The 26,262-nt window shown below is 36.6% G+C and overlaps 1 protein-coding gene across 2 annotated transcripts; it reads right to left on the reverse strand.

The window, feature by feature from the left end:
• Positions 1-26,262, reverse strand: LOC129282171 (2-oxoglutarate dehydrogenase complex component E1-like). Of its 2 annotated transcripts, XM_064113383.1 has the most exons (19): positions 26,125-26,262; positions 25,427-25,581; positions 24,560-24,706; positions 23,036-23,126; positions 22,509-22,688; positions 21,546-21,674; positions 20,531-20,710; positions 19,672-19,824; positions 15,665-15,767; positions 13,993-14,109; positions 12,547-12,697; positions 10,794-10,921; positions 10,269-10,447; positions 9,425-9,496; positions 8,429-8,554; positions 6,793-6,865; positions 5,699-5,862; positions 4,228-4,382; positions 1-2,132 (listed from the first exon to the last, which is right to left on the reverse strand). In XM_064113383.1, the coding sequence occupies exons 1-19, from the start codon at positions 26,212-26,214 to the stop codon at positions 2,030-2,032; spliced, it is 2,496 nt and encodes an 831-aa protein (XP_063969453.1). In that variant the 5' UTR covers positions 26,215-26,262; the 3' UTR covers positions 1-2,029. The 2 variants fall into 2 exon arrangements, with proteins under 2 accessions (XP_063969453.1, XP_063969454.1); XM_064113384.1 differs by lacking the exons at positions 24,560-24,706; positions 25,427-25,581; positions 26,125-26,262 and adding an exon at positions 24,257-24,279 and having other exon boundaries at positions 23,036-23,127.

The raw sequence follows: 26,262 nt of genomic DNA on the forward strand, positions 1-26,262 counted from the left end.
TATATTTTCAATATTTTTATTTTTATTTTAATTTATATTTCATCTCCTCTCCTTTCAGAGTCAGTAATGAGCCGGCCATCTTTTAAACCAAATATGATACACAACATACAACAATACTTTAGGCTTTTTCTCACTTCATGACAGCAAACATACATTTTCAATAAAACATTTCATGAGAAAAAAAAAAGGATAATATCAACTCACCACTGAAATAATATGATTCTGAAGTGGTAAATCCTCTAATTGTTCACCCACCCCAGATATATACACCTTCAGACGAGGTGCATTGATATTCTTTCATCCACATTTATTATATTCATATTAAAAGACTATTTAATAATATATCTACGTAAACTTCATTTGTGCAAGTAATTTTACCCAACTTCATCAAATTCAACATTTCCTTCCCGACAATTTCAATTTCACAAAAATTGAAGCGCAAAGGCATAAAATACGAAAAGACTATCAATTCCTTGCCACGTTAACAAGGTTGTTTATTTCACGTTTAAAAGCTGCTTAAATAACAGTAGAAATTGTATAAAACGCGCCAATTATCTTTGCATGGCTAATACATATGACTTCAATTCTATCCACCGCACAGCCACAACCATCAGAGCCAATAAATTTGTTCCTCTTTAAATATCCAATATTTTCTCTGCTTAATAAATTCTCATGACTGTTGCCTAGCGATAGTTAGACAGTGCAAACTACCCTCTCACAAAATGTAGTCACTAGAATATTATGGACATCAGTTTAAGACGAGGTCTTACTACTCGACTAAAAACCCCAAACTAGATATGAATAAATTATAAAACCACAAGTAGTGCATGATACATTGGAAGCACTCTACGAGTGTTAACATGCTGTGCAGAAAACAGCTAACTAGACGTTCTACAATAAGACAAATATTTTTTGGGGGATGTCAGGTCTATCAAAAGGCACTTTAACACTATTCTAACTGGATACCTAGCTATTCTGAATAATTAATTCTAGTTCCTAAGACACTAGCTCATTAAAATGACCTTCATTATAATGACGGTGAATTTGGTACGTTTTAAAATGCAAATGCAGACAATATACTTGATCAATATGTGCAGTCTACAGATGCAGTGACAAAAACTTAGTATTAGTCTTGTAAAATGAGTCATGCCCCCCTCCACCCTTCAAAATTCAATTTGTATTGGCAGTTTGAGTTTTTATTATATTTGTAACAATATGCTACAAGCTGTTCATTTTCACTTTACAGTTTCGTTTCCCCCACACCTCCCCCCCCCAAAAAAAAAAAGTTAAAGAAACGAAACGTAAGTAGAATAATGAAAAGAAGAAAAAGAAGAAAAAAAAAAAATCGGTTTTGAACAATAAATAGTCTCTAACAAACAAACAGACATGAAACAAATTTGAAATTCGAAAATAAGAATTCAAAAATTCCAAAGAATTCCAAAAATGGAGAAGTAAAAAACAAAACGTAATGACATCAATGATAATTGATTTATTCCTTTAGTGAAATAAGCCACAGAATCAAACAAGTTTATGTTGATGATAACTTTCCAGTTCATATTTGGGTGATTTGAAAATTATGGTTAAATGGTTGATATTTCACAATCCAATATGCTGCATTTATTTAATTAAGTGCATCTTCCGTTTTTAGTAGCTTCCAATATTGCATTATCCAGATAGGAAGAGACATATTTGTCAGTTCCAGAGTTCCCACAATACAACTGATGTATCAGTATCATCAACGTGTTTTGCTTTGAAGTAGCATTACACAAAGCACCTACAAATAAAAGTATACAGTAACATGCATATTCAAGCTTTTATGTTTTGTTTGCTTTAAGATACCATCATTCAATGCTCAGCAAGCTCAGGCTATTTTTGTCGAGATATTGAAAATTGAAATTCAACTGATAGAATTTGTTGCAAAAATTAAACATTATCAAAATTAGCATCAATTTTTCCAGATTGTGCTTTGCAAAATGATAATCCAGCTATTATGAGCGGTGTGTTTAACTACAGTAATAATGAATAAATTTTAGTCGATATTCATGGCACAATTAAAGAAGCTCTCTTGCTCGTTAAGGTGAGTGCTCTTGTTGCCTGTAGCAGTGGAAGCGGATGCGGCCCGGCCAGCATATCTAATGACACAAAAAAGAAAAGAGAAAAGGATACATAAAATATGCATTCAATTCAATGGTCAATGATATACAAGATAAAGGTAGAAAGAGAAATGTCTCTGTACAAGGAAGATGCACTTAATTGCCCGTATTCTGAACTCAAATTTACATCAAACTCTAAAGTTGTAGAAAAGAACACTGTGTACATAAAAAAGGATTGTTAACAATAAATTAAACACCATGGCCTAAGTTAAACTATACTTCAGAATATGAACCAATAAGTTTAAGGGATGGCCAGTTACAAATGACATTACAAATGACTAATAAATGGAAATCATGTTATTCACAATTATGTACATTTCTAATCTCAAATCGATAATGACGAAAGGCACATGGACAGCAAAATATAATTGAAATCATTGGAGATACAAAAACACTTTTATAAAACATCAAGAAAGCATTCTGCTTCAAATTTTGGCACTTGCTTCGTTCATAAAATCATGCATAACTCTGCAAGCTTAATGGAACACTCAAAAGGTTCTGTACAAGGAATAACTGATCTCTTTTTACAGAATCTAAAAATAAATATATTTTGGCAATCAAAGATGACACAAATATGAATGCAACCTTCACAACTAATAAAAGTAACATTAACAGTTCATCAAATCTTAAATTACAAAATGTACAGTGATCACAATTTCTTAAGTTTTCAGTTATTTCATATTCTTCGTCCACTTCTTTGACACACTCATTTGCTTCTATGGGTAACGCTTCACAAAACTCACAATCACTAACAAATGTGAAAATTTCAGGAACAAATTTTGTATCAGCCAACTAATACCATGATTTCAATAGATTTTAGTTTGTTTTTTGTGTGTGTTTGTTATGGGACTAATGGAATGGGAGCCTATTTGTTAGAGTCTCTTGAACTTTCTCCTAGGATGATGACAAACTGAAAATGACACAACACCATCATGTCAGCACATACAAACCCAAGATAAACTCTAGTTGGACCAACTGTTGCTACATATGACATGTGGCAAACATAATCCAAATATATCTCAGTATCATTTACAGGATCACAAGTTCAACGGAGAGGCCTTACTGGCCAAGGCTTTTAAAATGTGTTCTATCATGAACTGCATATATTCTCATACAACCAGGAAAATTTGAGCACATGATACATCAATTGTTTTTCAAACTGAAATCAAATATCTTAATTAAATAAAAAACATCTAATTTAATATCTATCTTTGTGTAATATCAAGTCCGAATCAATTCCAAATGATAGACAATTGGAAACTGATGTGATGTCCTTACCATGAGCTAATTAGGCATTTTCTAAAACGAGAATGCCCAAAGTGTTTTATTAAGTCCAGTTTATTTTCGCTGTATCACTATTCAGAACTTGAATATTTTAAATGTGCTACAATCCCTTTGAACAGCACCAGCTCAAGACCCAATGTACCTTATATGGATCCATTTGATTTGTAGTCTCAGAAGATAAACTCACTGCCAAGATGAATATTTTCTTTTATTAAATATTCACACCAACAAAAAAGTTTTTGGTATGCTTCCATGCATTTTAGGGAAGCGTTTCATAAAAAGATTTGTCAGACGTTTTATCCGACAAGTACTGTTTTATCCGACAGTTACTATGGTAACAGTGCCTCTCAGCCAATCATAATCGAGGAAAATTGTCAGATCGGACAACTTGTCGGACAAAAATGTTAATGAAACACTCCCCTGTTTTTAATAAGAGATTTAATGACTATTATTATAATAAAAGAAAATTCACAATATGTATCTGATTGTTTTAAACAAATATATCAAAACTTCTATCGGTACACAGGCTTTAGCAGGTGATTGAATGTGTTCTCGGTGAACTGCCCATTTAACCGTTTCACCTTGAGAAGCCGGAAAACCAGCTTACAAGGTGTATCTGATTGGCTTATGAACAGAAACATAATGAAACTTCTATTGGTACATAGGTTTTAGCAGGAGATTGATTGAGTTCTCATTGAACTGCTCCTTTGAATAATGGTCTGTGTTTGGTTCGGGTAGATCTGTTATGATCTATTTCCAGATAGGATGGTAGCAAGTGAGGTTTACTTACCCAAGAGGCCTTTCATGTCCGATGGAGTTGAGTACCCTAGGTTGGATGTAAGTCCAGTAACCTTGGTTCTTATGTTCTTCTTGTACCCACTGGAGTTTGGCGTTGGGGAAGCGTTCTACCTCCTCTGCCACCAGGTCAAAGGGGAACGGTGAAATCTGTCAAATGATTCAACAAATAGATGAGTACAAGTGTAAGTATGTTTCTGTGTGTCCATCAAATGGAAATTTGTACTGTTTACATGACAGAGTGAAAACAAACAATAATCAGAGGCAATGGGTGATTTTAAGCCCGGTGTTAGCCTTGCTGTTGGTGTTGAAATTTGGATTGCTTCCCCTAGCTCCAAAACTTATTCAGAGTTTGTAAAACTGATCCAGATCACATTATTGACATCTCAACAACCAGTGAGTGACTTTTCGGGACCATCTTCATTTCATGTTTGGTGTTATACTCGTGTGAAAAATGACCTAAGACCAACACCAACAGGTCAACACTGAACTTAAAATCACCCAATATATTGTATGAAGTTATAATAAATATGGAACAATAACAAATAGACATACATATAAGAACCTTGCATAGGCCTTATGCATTAATGACATCGCGCCGCAATCTTAGAGGCCTAAGCCATTGCCTTGCAAGTGCATCTCTGACAAATCCGTTTACATGTATTCCTATAGACTCTGAGAGAGAATGCTATATCACATGGTCTATTGATAAATGAATTTAATATCAAGGATAATAAGCCATCAACAATGTATGATTTCTGAGCAGGTGTTTGTGAGAATCGTGTTAAAAAGTATACATAAGATATTCAAGCAGTTTGATTGCAATAGAAAATCATACAGGTTGACCACAATTTTTGTTTCCCCTTGAATAGTATTTCCCATTGAAACGTGCATAACCAGTGTTGGAATCGCCTGACAACACTGAAAGCTGTAGGTCCTACATTTGCTTTCTGACAAGGATTAACTCCCCTTTTCAACACTCAAGTAAAGAATAACCAATCAATTCAAGACAAAGGCATTACTGACCTGCGACGTCGTTAGAAAGTCCCCTGGTATCTCTAGCATGTGTCGGCATCGCTTGTTAAGATTGAAATCTGATGGTCTAACATTTGCTTTCTTACACGGATCAACTTGCTTCCTTCGCATTCTCAAGACTAACCAAACAATAATGAGACAAACGGCATATTTCTACAGAGAATCGTTAAACGGTATTACCCGCATAATCATCCAGAATTCCGGAAAACTTCCCTGCAGAAACATACACGATGCGGTTTATTGATAAACCGCATTGTGCAAAATACGGTTTCTCAAAACCACCTATGGGAGGTGGTTATTGCCGTGTTGATGCAGAATGTGAGTTAATCGGTTTATTCGCTCTGTAGAAACAGGTTGGTTTAAGGGCGATACAAGTTTTTTTATTCCGGAAAACGATTCTCTGTAGAAACATGCCGAAAGACATTACTGACCTGTTCAATCCTGGCGATGGCGATGTCATTGGTGAGTCCTCTGGCTTCCCTCTGGTTCTTAAGCTCAAAGTAGACCTTACCGGTACATAAGAGCAGCTTCTTGACTGCAGCAGGGTTCTGGGCTGGGACACCTTCTTCAGGGTACATCCTCTTGAAGAACGTACCTAGATGGACGGAGAAAAATTAAAATTGAATCCACAAAAGAATTACATGCAAGATATTTATGGCCTTTCCTCTGGTGATATAATCCGTCCCTTGAATAATCTCAAACATGGACAAATCCAAAACAATCAACCTTTTTGTACACCCAAACCGCATTTTTCTTGACTTTTATTTCGCTTCACGAACTACGAAAGCCAAAAAATTCAGAGCGTTGCTCCTTTTTGTATGAAGCACAAAGTGGTGATGAATCGTTTCAGGAAGGCCCAGCTGATCATGCATATAGGTGGTCTCAGAATCTCATCAATCACAAATGATGACATTAATTACAAATTTGTAATTGATTGCTGGGCCCCATTGCATAAAAGATGCCATTTTGGTAACTTTGCCATGCAATGGTAACTTGCAAGGAATTCTTTATTCTGATTGGCTGTTGATCATCGTTACCATGGTAGTTACCATTGGATGGATGGCAAAGTTACCATAATGGTAACTTTTATTCAACGGGGCCCTGGTCTACTTCGTACACCGGAAAGCCTGTAGCTATACTTGAAAGCAATCCATTACAGCAGATTTGTGACTGAATATTTGCAATCAACTGCGTGTAAACTACAGATATTGAATAAAAGCTATTATTTCCCATATTTTATGGATTTTTAGGGTTAAAATACGGCTTATTTCATCAAGGTTGTTATGATATCATTCAGTTTTATAAAGTGCTTCATACACCAGAACAACTTTATTAGCTCCTTACAGATATATTATTATCTAAGTTATCAGATTCTGGCTTACCTGGACATTATGAATGCAATTTTTTTCCATTCTCTGACGAGTTATCAGTCAATAACTACTACAGTGAATTCCCCATTTTTAATTGGCCAAAAGGTACTTCTACTATGGTAACTGTCACTGATTAGCCACGTGAAATGACTCACCTTCCTTCATTTCATCAAATGAAGACCTGGCATCGGGATGACGGAGAAGACTCTTCGGGGTGAACATCACAAGCTGAGAGAGAAAAAGAAGACAATAAATGATAAGTCAATAACCGATATAAAAAACCCTTTGTCCTGTTTTCAGTGTCCAAAGCAATTATGTATTAAAACACATTTAATATGCATTAAAACATTGTTTGTTGCACCTCCCTCAAAAAACCAGAGGACAGAGACCTTTAAATTTTGTTGATTGCGTATGTAGGGATACAAATAATTTTTTAATGATTTACTAACTCTTAGGTCAGAAGCCTGGCATACCATTGTTGATTCATTCTCGGATGCGTCCGATTTTTAGTGTGGCGTTGTAAAACATGCATTCATCAATTGTTTTGTCCATTAGAGAATGAAAGATTGAAGAGAAAGGAGTGAAGATGGATTGAAAAAGGGGAGGATGAAGGAAACAACAGACAGAGAGAAGAAGAACAAAATATACTGATTCAACAATACATTAGCTTGACTACTATTTTGGACAGATAAAATGATTATTCATGCAACATTCAACAAGACATAATACAAATTATATGAACTATTTGAACTGATTTCATTAGGAAAAGTAGTTTGTTTTATTGATTTATTTTTATTTTTTAGGAAGTGCACTTGTATAAGAAACAGTTTTTCAATTTTTCAATTCTGGTTTTATTGTGAAAATGGTACATGACAAAAGTCCGAAGACTCATATTATCATATTTACAAAGTAAAAATGTACATGTATATTATTAAAAGATTACAATATATCACAATTCTAGTGCTAGACAAATAATCAACAAATAAAGCCAGAAAAAATAATTTTGGACAATCTCAAAAAAAGATTAAAATTGATTGAAATTATAACATTGTAAAACTATCATCGTCAAAATTAAATCAGCAAAGTTGCGAGTATTAAAAACAAGAAAATTATGTATATAACAAATTGTAAATAGCAAGACAAATTAAATAATATATAAGTCCTATAAAAATATAAAGTTAGCAGTTAGTTTGATTTGAGGCAATTCCATACATCTTTTTCATTTTTAACTATGATAGCGTGTTATTCTGTGTGCTTCAAAAGAATGTACTTTTGAAAACCAATATCAAATAAATAAGAATTGAAATAAATTGAAATGAACTACTGAGTCACGCTTTCTACAGATGTTACATGGATAAATTGCCAATTCGTCTACTGCCAACTTGTCCACTCACTACATGGTCTACCTTCATTTAGTCTAATGCCATTCCGTCTAACAATCATTTGGTCCAATGATCATTTGGTACAATCATCAATTCGTCTAATCACAAGTTCGTCTATGACCATTTTGTCTCATAACCAGTTGGTCTAATATCCATTTTTATTTTCATTCATTTCGCCCCATTATCACTTAGTCCAATTAGACCAAATGGAATATGGACTAAATGGCTATTGGATCAACTGCTTATCAGACAAAATGGTGAGTGGACGAAATGGCAATTAGGCCATGTGGATAGTGAACGAACTGATGGTAGACTAAACAATAGTAGATGAGTTGGTAATAGGACGAATTGGCATTGGACCAATTGAAAATAAACCGTCACATGCACTATGCATCAACTGGATACTTACAGGTTTGCGGAAGGGGAGTAGGATCTGTCTTCTCAAGGCATGGAAGAGGTTTGCTGGTGTACTGCAGTTCAGGATCTGCCAGTTACAGTCATAGAGCTGCTTGACTTCCATATCACCATTCCTTTCCTAAACAAACACACACATGAAAGTATTAATAATGATAATATGTCAATTTATATAGCGCTGTTACTATATGCATATAATCAACTGCGCTTTGATACATGGTATCATATTATTACCCGGCCGTAGTTGAGCCGCCATATCGGCGCTAAAGTGTCAAGGAATAAATAAAGGAGTATTGCCATTTAATAAAAAGAAATTCCTATAAAACGTGCTAGCGTCTAGTGCAAGCGCATTTGAATTTAAATAATTGACAATCTTTCTTGTTTGCCACACCTGGCTCCTTCCTTAAAGGATTTCATTGGTTGAAAGAGATGGAAGTACGTGCCATACAACAGCCTTACGCCATTTGATGTTGCTTTAAAAATAGGCGTGTCTTACAAAGATACATGCAAAATGAAGATAAAATAGTTCTCAGAACACCAATTCGCAGAAATATCTCACTGATTTTAACAGAGATAAATATTTTATTTCATCTAAGATAAAAGATCTCAGAGTACCAGCCCTGAAATGAAAGTTGCCTGAGTCTGAAATCAGGCGAAACCTGAAGGACTGGTATAATAATAAAAATAACTCTTATTTACCAGGGTAGCCACTCTCAGCTGTGAGCTGATCTTCCAGCGGGCCCTGCATAGACCCTTCTCCATTTTCATACGTCGAGAGCCTGACAAGAAGTCAGAAGGTCCCATTTTTTTATAAGTCTTTGGTATGACTCGGCCGGGGATTAAACCCATGCCCTCACCGTTCATGAGGCGGGCGCTCTACCACTGAGCCACCACGTCTTTGATGATGCCACCCTTACTATATATCCACTCTAGTATGAACTATTGCACTTCATATCTAAAGGAAACATGGAGTATTAAATTTTTGACTTACTGGGATCACATCAGCATCTTCATTGCACATCTGTAAGAAACGTTCTGGCCTGCCACTAGAATGTTCAGGGCCCTAGGGGAATGAAATAAAGGAGATTAAATTATTCCCAATCCTATTCAATATGCCATTTGCTTTTAATATGATCAGGAAGAAAATATCCCATTTCTCACAGTTAGTACTGCATCAACATCATTAATATTGTAATCTTCAAAATCATCCACATCATCATCATCATAATCACCAATCACCACAATCACCACCACCAAGACTACCACCACTACAATCTCTACTATAACCATTGATACCATCATCACCACAACCACTCCTACTGCCATCAATACCATCGTCACCACAACCACTACTACATTTGAAACCAAGACTACTAAAACAATCGCCACCACCACAAACACTCCTACTGCCATCAATACTATCATCACCATCACAATCACTTCTACTACCACCACACTATCGCAAACACTACCACCTTCATCATTGGCATCACCACCTCAACTTCTACCACCTTGACCACTATTACCACCACCAAAGCCAACATAACCAACAACACTGCTATTACTTTCAATTATACAAACACCATCATCACCACCACCACTACCATCAGCACCCATATAATTACCACAATCACTACCACCATCACCACCACAACCTGTATTATCACTGCCACTACCACCACCTACATCACCACTCAACGCCACTACTACCACCATCAACTGTATGATCACTACCACCAGTACTACCATCATCACCACCTGTATCACCACTCAACACCACTACTACCACCACCACCTGTATGATCACCACAATCACCACCTCTACCACCACTCACCATGCCTTCATATCCATGAGGAAGCAGCATAACCAGTCCGCTTTGCCTGTACCACTTAGCCTGTCCTGTTGAGATGAATTGATCTACGATGCACTGGGCTGTGTTGTGGAAATCACCAAACTGGGCCTCCCAGACGACCAGGGCGCGTGGGTTCGTGATTGAGAATCCTAGCTCAAAACCTGGCGATTTAAAGGAGGAAATAATCGAATTTGACTATTAATCCATTTTAACAAAAAAAATATTTTGAGTTAATTTTTTAAAAGGATAATTAAATATAATGATCATTTTATGTTCCTCTGACATTTTCATTCCATTCTTACTCCACTCACAAACTTCTAAAACTATAACAATGTGAGAGCATCGCATCTTCTCATATGAAATATAAAACAGAGACAGACCATTTCAGAAAGCTCCCACATTTAGGGGATCGGGCGTACCTGATTTATGATTTATGAACATGTCTATTACCAATGAAATTATCTAAAATAATCAACTTTCGAAACCGTAAGAGATTAATAATCTTACCAAGAACGCCAAACTCTGAGAGTGAGCTGTTACAGACGGTGTAATGAGCTTGGTCTGGGAAGAGATTATTGAGAGGATAGTAGCGCTTCTTGTCCACATTCTGATCATGCAAAACGTGATGACGATGGCTACAGAGAGAAAGAGAGAGAGAGAGAGGGAGACAATTTAAAAAATTAGTATTCTTGAATATCATATCTTTTTTCTATAAATAGATCTTCCTGCAGTGAATCAAAGGATGAGTTATAGTTTTATTTGCTAATGTATAAAATATTGATCAAATAAAAATCTAAAACAATCAATGTAACCCTATAAGTAAACCTTTTTACAGCATTACATCATTAAGTTATAGAAGATATCAAAATAATTCACTGTTTAATATAGATTTTAATATTTTTTTCAAAAATTAGAAGGTAGTTCGATGAAAAGAACAAGTGGCCAATATTAGATGGCAGGTAGTTAATCAAAATATGTAAATGAAAATATGTGCGACAAGAATTTTCAATTATTTAGGGTGAAAATTATTGATTTTGCTTTTAATTAATAATAAGTAGCTGATCATAATGCATGAAGTCACTTAGAATGATCTACTTTGTACATGTGAGATCTTTTCTATGAACTGATAATAAATGCCTTGCAATAAATTCATGTTTCAGCCTGATCACAGGCAGTCTGGAAATAAATCATCTATTGCTGAGGAAAGTAAAAAAAGATTGATTACCAGTGCCAAGTTTTGGTACTGGTAATTTATCTGTTTGGTAATCTATCAATCAGACCAAAAGAAAAGTAGTCAATCATGTCTGCAAAGACCACCAAAGGACAAGGAAACTAGTTTTTATGAGCAGGTGGTCATTATTGACAGGCTCCTGCAGGACATGTTTCAATGTGGAAAATAATTCAAAGGAAAATCAAATTTGTGGTCTTTATATTCAGATCGTTCTTCTATACAGGTGGTCGCTAAAGCAGGTTTTTCAATATCTAATGTCCCACCAACTAAGATTGCTGCATGTTTTATAACTTTTACCTTTCATTTTCAATAATCCTTCGACATGAAAGGACTTGTCGGGCGTTATCTGACATTACCATAGAAACAGGCTTCTTAGCCAAACAAAATCAAAGAAAGTTGTCATATCTGGGGACGTTTCATCAACATTTTCATATGACAAGTTGTCAGGTCTGACATCTTTCTCTGATGTTGATTGGCTGAGAGGTACTGTTACTATGGTAACTGTCGGATAAAACTACTTGTCGGATAAAATGTCTGACAAGTCCTTTCAAGAAACGCTCCCCTGATCTGACATCTTGTCGGTAAAACATTGTTGATGACAGTGTAGAGGTGTTGTGGCTCAGTGGATAAGTCTCTGGACTTTGAACCACAAGTTCCGGGGTTCGAATCCCATCCTTTTGCCAGGCATTTATCTACATTTGCCACTCTCTAACCCGGGGCCCGTTTCATAAAGAGTTACAACTGTTGTAACTTTGCCATTATGGCAACTACCGTGGCAACAGAGCTCAGCAGCCAATCAAAATCAAGGTTACCATGGTACTTGCCATAATGACAAAGTTGAAACAGTTGTAACTCTTTATGAAACGAACCCCAGGTGTAGTATATTGGTACCCTGTACGAAGGAATTCCTTGAATGCTCGATAAGGGTAGCTGTGCTACAGTCTGGGTAATAGTATGCAGCACTTAGAATCATTGAATTAAGTGCTAAATAAATGTTTCATATTATTATCATTATTTCTGTTTTCTTACCTGAACGTTCCTCTCTCTACATCCTGTCCACTCAATCTGACATGGATCCCTTCTTTGAGAAGAGAGCCGAAGGCAAGAGCCTCGCCCAGAGCCCAGTCAATGGTTCGGTTCTTCACCATGTCCATACGTCCACGGAGTACACGCTTCAGACCTGGACGTGGAGGAGAGATAATAATAAGAGTTATATTTATACAGTGCGTCCCACAAAAAAGGAAACCCGTTTTCAGAGATAGATTTCACAACAATTAAACATGTTTTTACTATGAATTTGTTACCTATGGTAAGAGTGAAATCTCATCTTTAATTTGAAACCAACAGCTTAGCAAATCATTCATGCGTGGCAAATTACAAACAATAAATATTGAGGCATATCAGAAACGATTTGTGCAGACACTCACGTGTTAATCTATAAATCCACTCTTATTTCAAGGATCAGTGAGAGAAACTTCACAAAGAATACAAAAGAAATGCTAATGAGCCAATCGTCGAATAAGCACGGTTATCGGTATCATGAACAAATCTTGTCCAATTTTTCTGCGCAACCTGATTTTGACATTAAAATTTCAAACTCGTCTTGCTCATTAATGCGTGAAGGTTTTGTCACATAATTAGGTATCAACATGTAGAGAAATTATTGAATTATATATGATGATATAAATGAAATATCATCATGAATTTGCCTTTGAAGAAAAAAGATGTGGGAATCCCGGTTTCCTTTTTTCTGGGACGCACTGTATAGCGCTTAATACACTGTTTCAAAGTGCTTTACATTGCAATAATTACCCCAGTCATCAGATCCTGGCATCCCCGCACACAATGTATGCACTTTCGAAACTCCCTGGGGACCATTCCAACCATAATAATAATCAGTTTTAATACAGCGCATATTACAATTAAGTCTCTCTAATAGTGCTTTGAAATGGTATAAGAGTAGAATGTGGAGGAAAGATCGATCATACATTGGAATCTATTGATATCATGACACAAATCCGAGACTGGAGACTTTCTATAATACATCATTTATCTTTGGAATAGGTAAGACTTGAACAAAGGTTTCAAGAGATAACATTTGTAATTCCTATCTTGTATGCTGCATTGTATTAATTTGATGGCCACTAGAAGTTATCTATTCTTTAAATAGTATTGATGTCCATTCTAGAACAGAAGTGTGTTCTTCAATATTGATTTGGCTATTTGCAAAAAGATGGCTATAGCAAGAGTTAAAAATATTTTATGTGCATGTGGCTTAAAGCAAAATAGACTTAATTTCTTACTCTCTTTTTTTACTATTTTAGTGAAACCAATATCTAACAGTATTCAATAAATCTTAGGCACACTGTAATCACAATTTTCCAAATCATTTTGGGACAATTTCTTGCACACTACAATATCAAATACAGTAATCATCATCATCTCTAGAACAAAGAAAGGAAAAAGTAAGCAAACCTCCATGAAGAGTAAGATCATCAGGGTTGGTACTGAACTTCTCTCCGATATAATTCAAGGTCTCTTCATCGATACCGGTCGATGGGTACTGAAGAGGAATCTCCTTGTTGAAGAAACCTAGGTCAAAGGTCAAATGTCAAATAAAGAGGTAAAATTGCAAGTATTTACAGACCACCATTTATTATATCACCATAAACAGAAATCATTATTACATCTAACAGGGGTGTGAGTGGTCACAAATAAAAAGATCTGAAAAAAGTCTGAAATAGAAAGAGCTCCCATACTTTTTGTACAGAGGAAAGCCAAAAATAAGCTGAAATTAAGCTGAAAATCAAAACGAAAAAAAATCTGAAATCAGACAAAAATCTGAACTTCTAAGGAGATATAAAAAAAGGTTGAAGGGTATGGAGGAGGGATCTCCTTGTTGACAAAACATAGGTCAAAGGTCAAATGAAGAAGTAAAAGTCTTTCATGCCATTCATTATTCATTAGTTTATGCCTAGCTCCAAGCAGTTAACAGCAGAATTCAATAACAATTCAAAACAAGTTTTGCTTCAACAAATTTGAAAGATTGCCAGCATTATCTGACCTGCCAACCTCTGGGAATGAAAAACTGTATTCTGTGTTAAAAAAAACTGTATTTTTCCCCAAAAAAGTGTATTTCATAATAAAATGCTTGGCGCACTCGCTCATCGCGGCGCTCAAGCTGCATGCAAGCTAAAATGCGCACTGCTCTTGCAGATGAAAAAAAAAACATTAAAACATGTGTATATCTTCACCCTGGTTTGAACAAAATGATTGAAAAAAAAAACAAGTTACCTGAAATTACATTGATCTAATAACCATATTTGTGCACGTTTTATGAAATAGAGACATATAGAGATTATTTTTCTTAATAAATTACAATTTAGTTTTTTTTTTTTTTTTTTTTAACATATTTTTCAAAGTATTTTGGTTGCAAAAACGTACTAAATACGGCTAAAACGTACTGGTTGGCAGGTCTGCATTATGACCTTTTATACATGTCATTCAAGATTTCACGGTGTCACGGTCATGCTATGTAGTTGTGGATTTTAGATGTTATACTTCACATTCCTATGTAGATGCTTATCTCTTTATAAATACTGCCCATGTCATTCAATGAGAATGATACATGAATTAGCCATTTGGTTGCCAAGTGCAATAGCAAGAAAACTCTTTCAAATTCAATAATTCAATCTGAATTGCATCATAGCCATGCTTGAAGAAAGCATCAAGAATATGGCTATCAACAGGGCCTGTTAACTTAGCACACAGAAGAACAAATTGTGATATTATTCTGAAATTAACCAAACTACAGTACCCATACCGCTTTCTTTACAATTAAAATTAGCTTTCGTAAACTAATGGCCAAAAAGGACGAAACAATTTTTGTCTGACAAGTTAGTTGTCAGATCTGACAACTTTCCTTGGTTTTTGATTGGCTGTGAAGCACTGTCACTATGGTAACTGTCAGATAAAACAGGACTTTATAAAACGTCCGACAAATCCTTTCATGAAACGCTCCCCAGATGTGTATATCTTCAAATAGCAATATAGTGCTTGTAAATGCAGAATATAATTGGCCAAGCTTCCATGTCACATGACCAAGCTTCCATGTCACATGACCAAGCTACCATGTCACATGACCTACCATGCCAAGGAGAATCGAGCCAGTCAGCATTCCTGATCTCGGTGACCTTCTTAGCATTCTGGTAAGCATCCTCACAGACCTTATCATAGCCAACTTGCTCCTCCTGGTTATATTGATAGAAACAAAAGATGAAGGTCATTAAAGGACAAGTCAACCCCAGAAAAATGTTGATTTGAATAAAACAAGAAAAATAAAAAACAAGCATAACACTGAAAATTTCATCAAAATCGGTTGTAAAAAAAAAAAAGTTATGACATTTTAAAGTTTTGCTTGATTTCACAAAACAGATATATGCACATTCGGGTAGGTATCCAAATTAGTCCAAATTAGGGGACTGATGATGTCTTCCACTCCAGGGATGCCACTAGGTGTCCTCCAAAAATACTGAAACTTATCGCGGGCAGGGACAGTGTCCAAGAACAGTGAATTGGGGCATGACCCCCTTGTTTGTTTGAGTGTGTGGTTTTTCCAAGTGGCTTCTTACCTTGTTGTAATCGATGACTTTGAAGTCGAGATTTGAAAAACTGACGATAGTTGTTGTGTGTTGCTCCTAGAACGCTAGACCAAAAGCTTCAGTCTCTGTATTTTGGTTGTTCCGCTGAACCGCGTTGGCTCCACTCACCAATACATAGAGTAAAGAGTTGTTGGCCCGTACGTACAGACAACGTATTAGCAGTAACGTTAGATCTAACATTCGGCGGAAACCCGATTTTCAGATCGTTTTTTTTGGTACATAAAATATCACATTATAAAAAAATAATTACATCCAAATTTACGAGAAAATATATAAAATTCAGAATTATCGTACCTTAGACGGCAGTTACCGCTTATTCCTTTCAAATGATGATCAAAACACAGTCATCCTCGATCCTTTCGTTGGTCATCGTAAGTTGACATCTTGGATGACGTCATCATCCTTACAGACGTATTTATCTATCGCTATATCTCGCGATTCGTGCCGCTGCTTTGCGCTTATCTATGTGCATGCGTTTGGAACTTGTCGCTCGCATTCATTGATTGGCCAGGATATCAACTAGCACATCAATGATGTGGAGCTCATCCGGCATCTCGCAACGAAATTTAACACAATTTTAATTTCAGCCCAGTTGACACTGTAGTGAATTACATTGGTGACATAAATTGAGGATATAGAATTGAAATTGATGAAGAAATGCCATAGAAGCATTTTTTGTGATCTATGAATAAATTTCATATAAATTAAGCATAAATAATTTTTCTAGTCAAAATTTCTAAACTCTGTGTAGAACCTTGGTGGACCTCATGTAGCTCTCAGATGAACAAAAATAAAGAAGATGTGGAATTTTCTGTGATTTATGAATACATTTTCATAAATTGGTATAAATAATTTTCTACTGAAAATTTCAAAATTCTATGCAGAAGTTTGGTGAAACTCATGAAGTTCTACCAGATGGAAGAAAAAAAATCAAAATCGGTCGACAATTAAAGAAGAAGCATTTTATCTGAATTTTTAAAACTACGCATAAATTAGCATATTTTATGAGTTTCAAAATTCTGTGTAGAAGTTTTGAATCCCCCACCTTATGCTATCATATAAAGCAAACAGAATTGAAATCAGACTTGAAATGATGAAGAAGAAGCATTTTGAAATTCATTCAACAAATAAAGAGGCATTTTCTGTGATTTATGAATTTTGCATAAATTAGCATAAATAATTTTCTACTCCAAATTTAAAAATTCTGTGTAGAAGTTTGGTGAACCTCATGAAGCTCTACCAGATGGAAGAAAAAAAATCAAAATCGGTCAACAAATAAAGAAGAAGAAGCATTTTATGTGAGTTTTTAAAAATATGCATAAATTAATTTCGCATAAATTAGCATAAAAATTGTTCTAGTCAAAATTTCAAAATTCTGTGTAGAAGTTTGGCCTTGATAAAAAGCATTACTCAATGAACGTAGTGGGTAGTGCGAGCGTTTATAAATTATGTACTGTATACAATAGCAATTATCTCTCACTCGGTCAATCGACATGCATCGCAATCGTGAGAGAGAGAGAGGGGGGAAAAAGGAGGACTTTCCGTTTTTTTTTATACACAGAAAACAGGAAAAGTCGGAAATACGGAAATAAGACAGATAGCAGGGAAAAAGCCGGAATTCCGTATAAAGATGGAAAAGTGGCATCCCTGCCACTCACTATATGAAATATGATACATTCTAATTTTGTCATCGTCCTGTAAACCAAATTTTCATTCCTGCCTGAACATGTGGAATTATCACAGTTTTTGTGGTTCAGTAAAGTTGGTCCTGATTGCCAAATCTGTAAAAATTGAAATATTGTATAATTCAAACAATAAAAAAAAAGAAATAGTGAGGGACATCAATGACTCTCATTTGCATATCCTTTAGTTGAGCATATAACTGTTTGGTGAAAAAAAGTAACACTTTAACCCTAAGAAGACTGGGGGGGGGGGGCTGATTCAGCCCCCCCCCTTGAAATTTTTTGCGATAAATCCGCCGCGCAAAATTTTTCGATCGCGTCGCTCACTGACTTTTTACTCTCATGTCTCGCGCAACTTTTGAGACCAAAATTGTGACCCTCGGGTACATGGTTCCGAAATCACGCAACATTTCGTAAGTGATGCAGACCCAAAATTGCTCAAAAACTTGAATTTGTGTACAAATCCAATGCAAATAATGTTTTTAGCCAAAATTCATAAATGTATCATTATTTTCTCTTTTACTGATTAAAATCAATTAATTCCATCTTGTCTATGGTCAAAATAAACTCCTTGACAATTTTCATTGAAAAAAAAAAAAAAAAAAAAAGTAACTTTTGATTTTATGCATAAATTAGCATAATTAATTAGCAATGAGATTTTTTGCAGAATTTGATTCTATACTTTTGGAGATTATGCCATGAGTAATACGCATGCCAATTTCCGTTGCGATCACGCGATCGATGGCCGAGCTCCCCCTCAGTCCTCTTAGGTGTCAAAATTGCCAAGTCTATTTAGGGTTAAAGTGCCATAACTTTCTTATTTTACATCTGATTTTAATGAAATTTTCAACTTTGAGCTTGTTTGATTTTTCTCTATTGATTCAAATCAACATTTTTCTGGGGTGGACTTGACTTTTAAAGAGATATCTATATTAAAATGGTAAACGGATCCCAATTAATTTGCTTGGGCGCATGCACTGGGATAAGGGTATCCCTTTCAAGCTCCTTGCAGCTTTTTGATTTTCCCATATTTCTCTTACAACATAAGTTTAATGATTTCAAATTCATATACCTATTCACTATATTATTGATTCAATTATGTTTTTATTGTTTGAATGTACATATTTCGTATTGCTGATGTGGTTTACGGTACATCCTGCACCAATTTTAATTTCCATGGTGTACCGTAAACCACATCAGCGATTGTACATACCACCATGCAAACCTTCAAACAACATATTTCGTATTGTTTTTATCATGAGAAGTACAATCAATCAATCAATCAATCACATAACCAGGCATATATGTTGCCTATCTCATAAATTTACTTATGACCAGTGATGTGTGGTATAAAGTCAAGTATAAATGACCAGTCATGGTTTTGAGATGAGGATGGCGTATCAGATAACAATGATACCCACCACTATCACAGCCTTGCAAAGTTTAACTTCAGATTTTCAAGAATATCATTACATGTACCATCATAATGATTGATAGCATTTCTGTTGCATCAGTATCTCTTTAAAAATCATTCCATTACACAGACTTCTCCAATAAAATTAGCATTTAAATGTCTGCTTGAGTGAAAGTTTGAAGTGGTCAAGAATGTTAATTGCAAATAGAGAAAATGAAATTCCAATGGAAAAGAGCAACAAACAAAAATGAAGTTAATCTAAGATGTATTTTATTTGAACTTTTTCTCTTTTTTCACAAAAGAAATAATATATCAACACAACACAACACATTTGATTGTAATAATACAGAATACAGTCTGGCAAAGTAGTTCATATGACAGGAAGTGAGTGACAAACCTCAAACTCTTGTTCAGTCATGATTCCTTCCTGTATCTTCTCTTTAGCGTATTGCCTGAGGACTTGTCTATGACCACGGATCTTCTTGTACATCAGAGGTTGGGTGAACAAGGGCTCGTCCATCTCGTTGTGACCATTGCGACGGTAGCATACCTACAATGAGAACAGAATTAAGATCATTTTTATTTTAAGCTGTAAATAAACATTTAACACTGTCTTGTGCATAACCACTTGAAGTTATCATGAACATGAATCTCATTCCAGTCTGGCTTGGAGAAGCTAGTACAGGGATTATTACTTCAAGGTTTAAGGCATGTAAAATCATGCTTGGAATAAGTCCCTAAAGTCATTTGTCAATCAGCGAACTACATGCTTGCTTGGGTTGGAAATCTTTAAAAACTAGACGCATCAGTCATCTAAATACTATGTTTTTGTTTCACAAACAAGAAAAAAACAAAAATTGAAAGGACATCCAAGTAAGGTATCAGCATATATCAGCAAACACTACCAATAAATAAAACAGACAAAAGTATTGCTAAGGCGAGCACATAATACGCCCGCCTGTAACGTGGAAAATGGAGTTATTGGTCAGGCAAGAAAAGTGGAAGGTGGCGACTTCACCTTTGATCATCTGACCTCAAAATCGATAGGCTTCCTGGGATCCATGCTAGTATCATACACACCAAATTATATGAGCCTAGAATAAGTCAAACTGAACTTATCGCGTTTACAAGGAAAAGTTAACGTACGGACACCGAGCGTGATACCATAAACGTCCCGTCTAGGACAGGCGTATAAAAAACCAGTAGTATAGAGCTTATAATTAGCATAGTACTTGTATAAGAACCACAAGTCTTACCAAATCAATGACGACATCGCTCTTGTACCTACAGCGCCATTTAGAGGCGACCTGACACACGTGCATGACTGCTTCCGGGTCATCAGCATTGACGTGGAAGATGGGTGCGTTGACAACACGAGCCACGTCGGTACAGTAGGGGGAGGACCGGGAGAAACGGGGATCAGTGGTGAATCCAATCTAATGTGGTTGGAAATTAAAATAGATCAAGCGTTTAGCAAAAAAATGAACTTTGGAGATTGACTGTTTCCTATGACATGCGTCGCAGGATTTTGGTAGCTAAGCCAATACAAAAAAGAAAAAGAAATAATTTCTGACAGTTTCCATGGCAAAAAGATATCACTATAAAGGCCTCATGCTACAACATATATGTATATTTTTCTTAGGCAGGTCTTTGATCTTACAAAGGACCACCTAACTCAACACTTTAGCAAATACACGACTGAATTGATTACGACTGTTTACATGAATCTGTTCATTGCAAACTTTTAATTGATTGCAAAGTTTCTCATATTATCTAAACCATGAAATCTGCAATTCAAAAGTCAAATTGTCAAATAGTCAATGTGGTGGTGCTGTGTTCTAGTGGTTAAGACTCTCGTCTTTCAGTCAGAGGGATGTGGGTTCGATTCCCAGCAATGGCATGTTTTCCTTCAGCAAGAAATTCACCCACATTGTGCTGCTCTCAACCCAGGTGAGGTAAATGGGTACCCAGCAGGATTTATTCCTTGAATGCACCAAGCGCTTTTAGCAGCTGGTGCCATAGCCGGGGTAATATATAGTGCACCATTGAATAGGAAACTAGATAACTGGCGTCTCATAAATGCTATATATCAAATTAAAGTCAATTTGAACATAAAACATGAGACTTTGAGTAAAATCATTTATGTATCCATGTAGTGTAACATGAACTCGCTTCATAAGTGGAATACTCTGGGGGATCGATACCTTGACCTGAGAAAACTAATTGACACCCCCCCCCCCCGAATAGAGATTAAAATTGTTATCTCCATACCTGGTTGTTGATGACAACATGGATAGTTCCGTGAGTGGAGTACTCCGGGAGATCCGACAAATGGAAGGTCTCGTAGACAATCCCCTGACCAGCGAAAGCAGCATCACCATGCATCAAGATACTCATCACCTAGATCAACAAAATGACAAGAGAAATGAGGATTCAAGAACAACATGAAGTTGATGGATAGGAAAAAGACTGAGGATGCAGACGTTGGGTTTGGAAGAAGCAGTGGACCGGTTGCCAAAGGCGAATGGGGTATATTGGTAAAGGCCTGTGCTGAGGAGGGATGACGAGCATGACGAGCATGAAAGGCTTTTGAGTTTGACGTAGGTACTTGGTTCGAGAACGAGGAGACAGCCAAAAAGACATAGAAGATGCAAGTGGAAGAGGAGTGAAGGAGGGTTGGTTGAAGTTGGAGGATGCTTCGGGCTAAGGGCTAGGAGGGGATAAGGGTGATTGCTGGGAGTGTGAGTTGAATCCGGCCACCCCAGTTAACAGGGACAAACCCAAATTTAAAACTTTGGATTGATGATGAACATCATTACTGGAAGATAAACAATTTGTCTAAGTGGATAATCTTACACCCTGATACAGAACCACACCCATTCTACTACCCCTCTCCTGCACCCCTCCTCTCTGTATAACCCCCACATAACTGCTCTGCATGGTCTTGCCTTGGACCATGGGATCGACAGATGAAACTATCTGAATGTCATGTCCATTATGCTGGAATTGCCCACAACAAAATTCCTCAACTGTGGAATAATTCTGCTAAGTGGATTATCTTGCACCCCGAGACTTAACCACACCCATTCTAGTACCCCTCTGCTGTGCCTCTTATCAATTATATACAATTCCTACAACCAAATAACTAAAATGTGGAATAATTCTTGTAAGAGGATCTTGCACCCTTATACCCCGCGCACATTCTTTGTACCCCTCTGGTGTCCCCCTCCTCACCTGGTTACCCTCAGTGTCGCCCCTGTAGAACTGCTCCGCCCTGGTCTTGCCCTGGACCACAGGATCGACGGCCTCCAGATGAGATGGGTTAGCTACCAGAGCAAGGTTGATGTTGCGTTTGCTGATGTGGTTGTGACGGGAGTGGGACATTCCGAGATGGTACTTAACATCCCCAGAGCCCTTGAAGAGAGGAAAAGAGTTCAGACTTTATCATACTTGATTCTTTTGGTGCACATTTATGAAATTACATTCAATGATTACACTATTTAGTTTTATCTTTTAAACTGGTACCAGAGAAAAGAAAAAAATGTAGAATCTGTAGGATAAATAAACAACATAATTTGATGATCTTAATTTATCAAAAGAGAAAAAAATTACATTCAACAATTACACCAATTAGTTTTCTCTCTCAAATTGGTACCAGAGAAAAAAAATTGTAGGATCTGTAGGATAGTTAAAACTCAAACTCACACCTATAATCTACACTAAAAATCACTAAATCCTTAAATCAGCAACATGCTCCATACCTCATCAGCAGCTTCAAGTTTGGAGTCAAAATGGCAAAAGATCTGTTCCAGTGGCTTACGGGCAACGTTAGCAAGGACATTGAGTCGGCCACTGCAGTTAAAGAGACGAGACAAGTTTTATCAGGCAGATCATATTAATAAATGGCTTATTGCATGCAATACATGATTGGCAGCTAAAAGGCAAAACTAGGCAAAACAATACTAGGTTTGGTATTCTGACAATCAAACCTAAGTTTAACTCCAGACTTGAGAAGAATTTTAGTCCATATGTCAATGGAATGCTAAGTTTCATTATCCTTATTCACAACAAAGACAGCGTACCAATTGACAATTCCTTAAAATGTATTGCTACTCATATTATCCTTAGTGTCTCATTTCATAACGTTTTTTTTACAACATTCCACTGAAAGATTGAATGTAAAGGATAAGTTAGATGTTTCATTCGCAATGGTAAACATCTGAAGGAAACCAAAATACAATTTTAAAACTAACAAGGCTACTTAAAGATAATGAAACATCAATGTCAACCCAAGAAATAATGAAAACAAACATGTGACCTTGATCAAAACAACGCCCTTGTGCAAGACATTACTTGGTGTAAATGATGGAAAACAAAACATAAATTTGGACAATTGAACCCATTACTTTGTTTGCTCCATGCATTAAACAAGTTCATAAACCCTTTACATATTTACTGATATTTACTGATAAATCGTAAATTACTTCAAGCAAATATACATGAAAAGTATATGACACATATTTTACTTCTGTATGAAGTAAAATGCTCTCCAAATCCATACAAGAGATTGATTGACATGTATTTAACCCTTTGTGCATGATGCTTGGTATAACTCTAGTAAGGGTCAATGGAACATGGGTGCTATACCAAAATTAGTTCCATTACCCCACCCACCTTTCTACATAAACAAATATATGTGCATATCTGGTACCTGTCCATCATGAGTGAATTCCCCGAATGCAGCATTCGGGGGTATATCTGGTAGTACATGCTCTAAATCTCCAATCTCTTTTCTATCCTCATCCCTTTGTCATTTCACCACCCATCCCACTGTACCAGTTTCCACCGTTCATGCTATTGTCCTTCATACTCTTCAGTTACCATAGGCGATATCTGGTACCCTGACGTGTCTCTGCACCCCTTTGGGTTACTTTAATTACCTCTATGCCCTCTCCCTACCCCTTCCACCAATCTTCCATCATGGTGGGGCATGCCAAGGATAAAGCTCTCGAACCCTTTGGCATTGTACTTGTCAATTATTGCTTTTTAAGATGGGGATGAGTACCTTGCATCCCTCTGGGTCAAAACCCCTTACCTCTCCATACCCCTTCCCCAAATCTTTCCCATCTACCTACCAAAGGAGCATGCCAAGGATAAAGCTCTCCATCCCTTTGACCCTGCACTTGTCAATGATTGATTTCAAGGCGGGGATGAGTACCTCCAGCACCCCGTAATGCCAAAACTTTTTACCCCTCCCTCTCTCACCAATCGTCCCATCTACCTACCGGTGGGGCATGCCAAGGATAAAGCTCTCCACCCCCTTAGCACTGCACTCGTCGATGATCGATTTCAGGGCTGGAATGAGTACCTCGCAACCCTCCAGGCCGAATCGCTTCTCAGCTGACCACTTACGGGCAAGAAACTCTTCAAACCTGAAACAGAGGTCAAGAGATCATTGTAAGTGCCCTTAGTCCTTGGCCTCACTCATTGTGATGGCATTTATATTGTAAATCATAACAATACAAGGTCTTTTGCATCATATGGATAATAGGAAATGCAGGATGATACAGTTCTTTGATCTTTCAAGGGCCTTTACGTAATATGACATCAGCATTATTTTCTGGTGATTGTAAACATCTGATGGATGATTCAACACATGGGAGAATTTGGAAAGAGAAGCAGCAAGATTCATATGTAGCTTCGGTCTGAAATACTAAGAAATTAGAATGCAAATAGGCCAATTTCTGAAATAACAAAAAAAAATCTCTATACAACATTGGGAATGACCATATGTTTCCGCTGCTCACACCGCAGGTGACGACCACAATAATCCCAACAATATTCTCAGAACTATTTAAAAAAAAAGCTAACACACAAGGACAATGGATGAATGCCAAAAATACAAATACATGTAATGTATCACATGTATTACATGAAGTTCTGTGTCTATAGATATTATCAACAGGTTTGGGGTTGTTGGCCATACATGTTAAAACTATTTTTTCCTTGATTTAAGAAAGGAAAGTATGTTCACAAAACAGGTAGTACTGTATTCTTGATTGTTAAATTTCAACCAGGCAAGCACATGTCATGGATAGTATCCTTTTCACACTCTTTGAAATTAAGAATGAGATGACTTGGACCATACTAACCTGGTGGAGCGGATGAGACGCTCCAGGATGAGTCTCTTGTCCATCTTGGAGAACTGCATGGCTCCAGGCTTCTCAAACTGCTGCCTGATCCAGTCACACTTCTCCCTGTCGTTGATGAACATGTACTCTACACCAATGCTGCGGCAGTACACATCCTGTGTGAGATAGAATATATACATGTACACATAAACAGGACATTATCAAATAGTGTAGGTGAGGGTAATGATCCCTGTGGTACCTACAATGCTGTGGCAGCACACATTCTGTGAGAGGTGGAATACACATGCACAATCACCTAGAAATAATACTAATCCAAGGTAAGAATACTTATCCTCATGGAACACCTCAAAATATGAGAAAACGTGACAAATATCTCATTGACAGAAACTAAAATAAATAGATACAATGAAAGAAATTACCACTTAACTGCCTGCTCAAAAGCAGCCTTGGTCGATAGACATATGTTGGTTACTTCAAAAAATTCTTTGACTCTGAAATGGTAAGAAAAGTTTGCAACCTTTTCTTACCATTTCTGCAAAAATGTATCAGATCAAGCCCTGTTCCGTAGAGTGACCAAAGCCGAGGTTGCATTTCAGCTCAGGTGCAAATAAATTTGGTTCATCTTCAATCACCTTTCATCAACCATAGAAAGAGTAAGATAAGCACACCCGACTACTTCTACATGTTCATCTACTCACCTCAAGTCGCTCGATGATTTCTCTGAGGGGCAGGGCTTGCTTGTCACCACCGATGAACGTGGTCGTGGGTAGGGTGAAGACCCGATCCATGTCTTTGTCATCTTGGAAAGGTCAACGGTTGCAGAGGAGAGAACAAAA

The sequence above is a fragment of the Lytechinus pictus genome, chromosome 18 (genome assembly GCF_037042905.1).
Source record: "Lytechinus pictus isolate F3 Inbred chromosome 18, Lp3.0, whole genome shotgun sequence".
Taxonomy (NCBI): domain Eukaryota; kingdom Metazoa; phylum Echinodermata; class Echinoidea; order Temnopleuroida; family Toxopneustidae; genus Lytechinus; species Lytechinus pictus.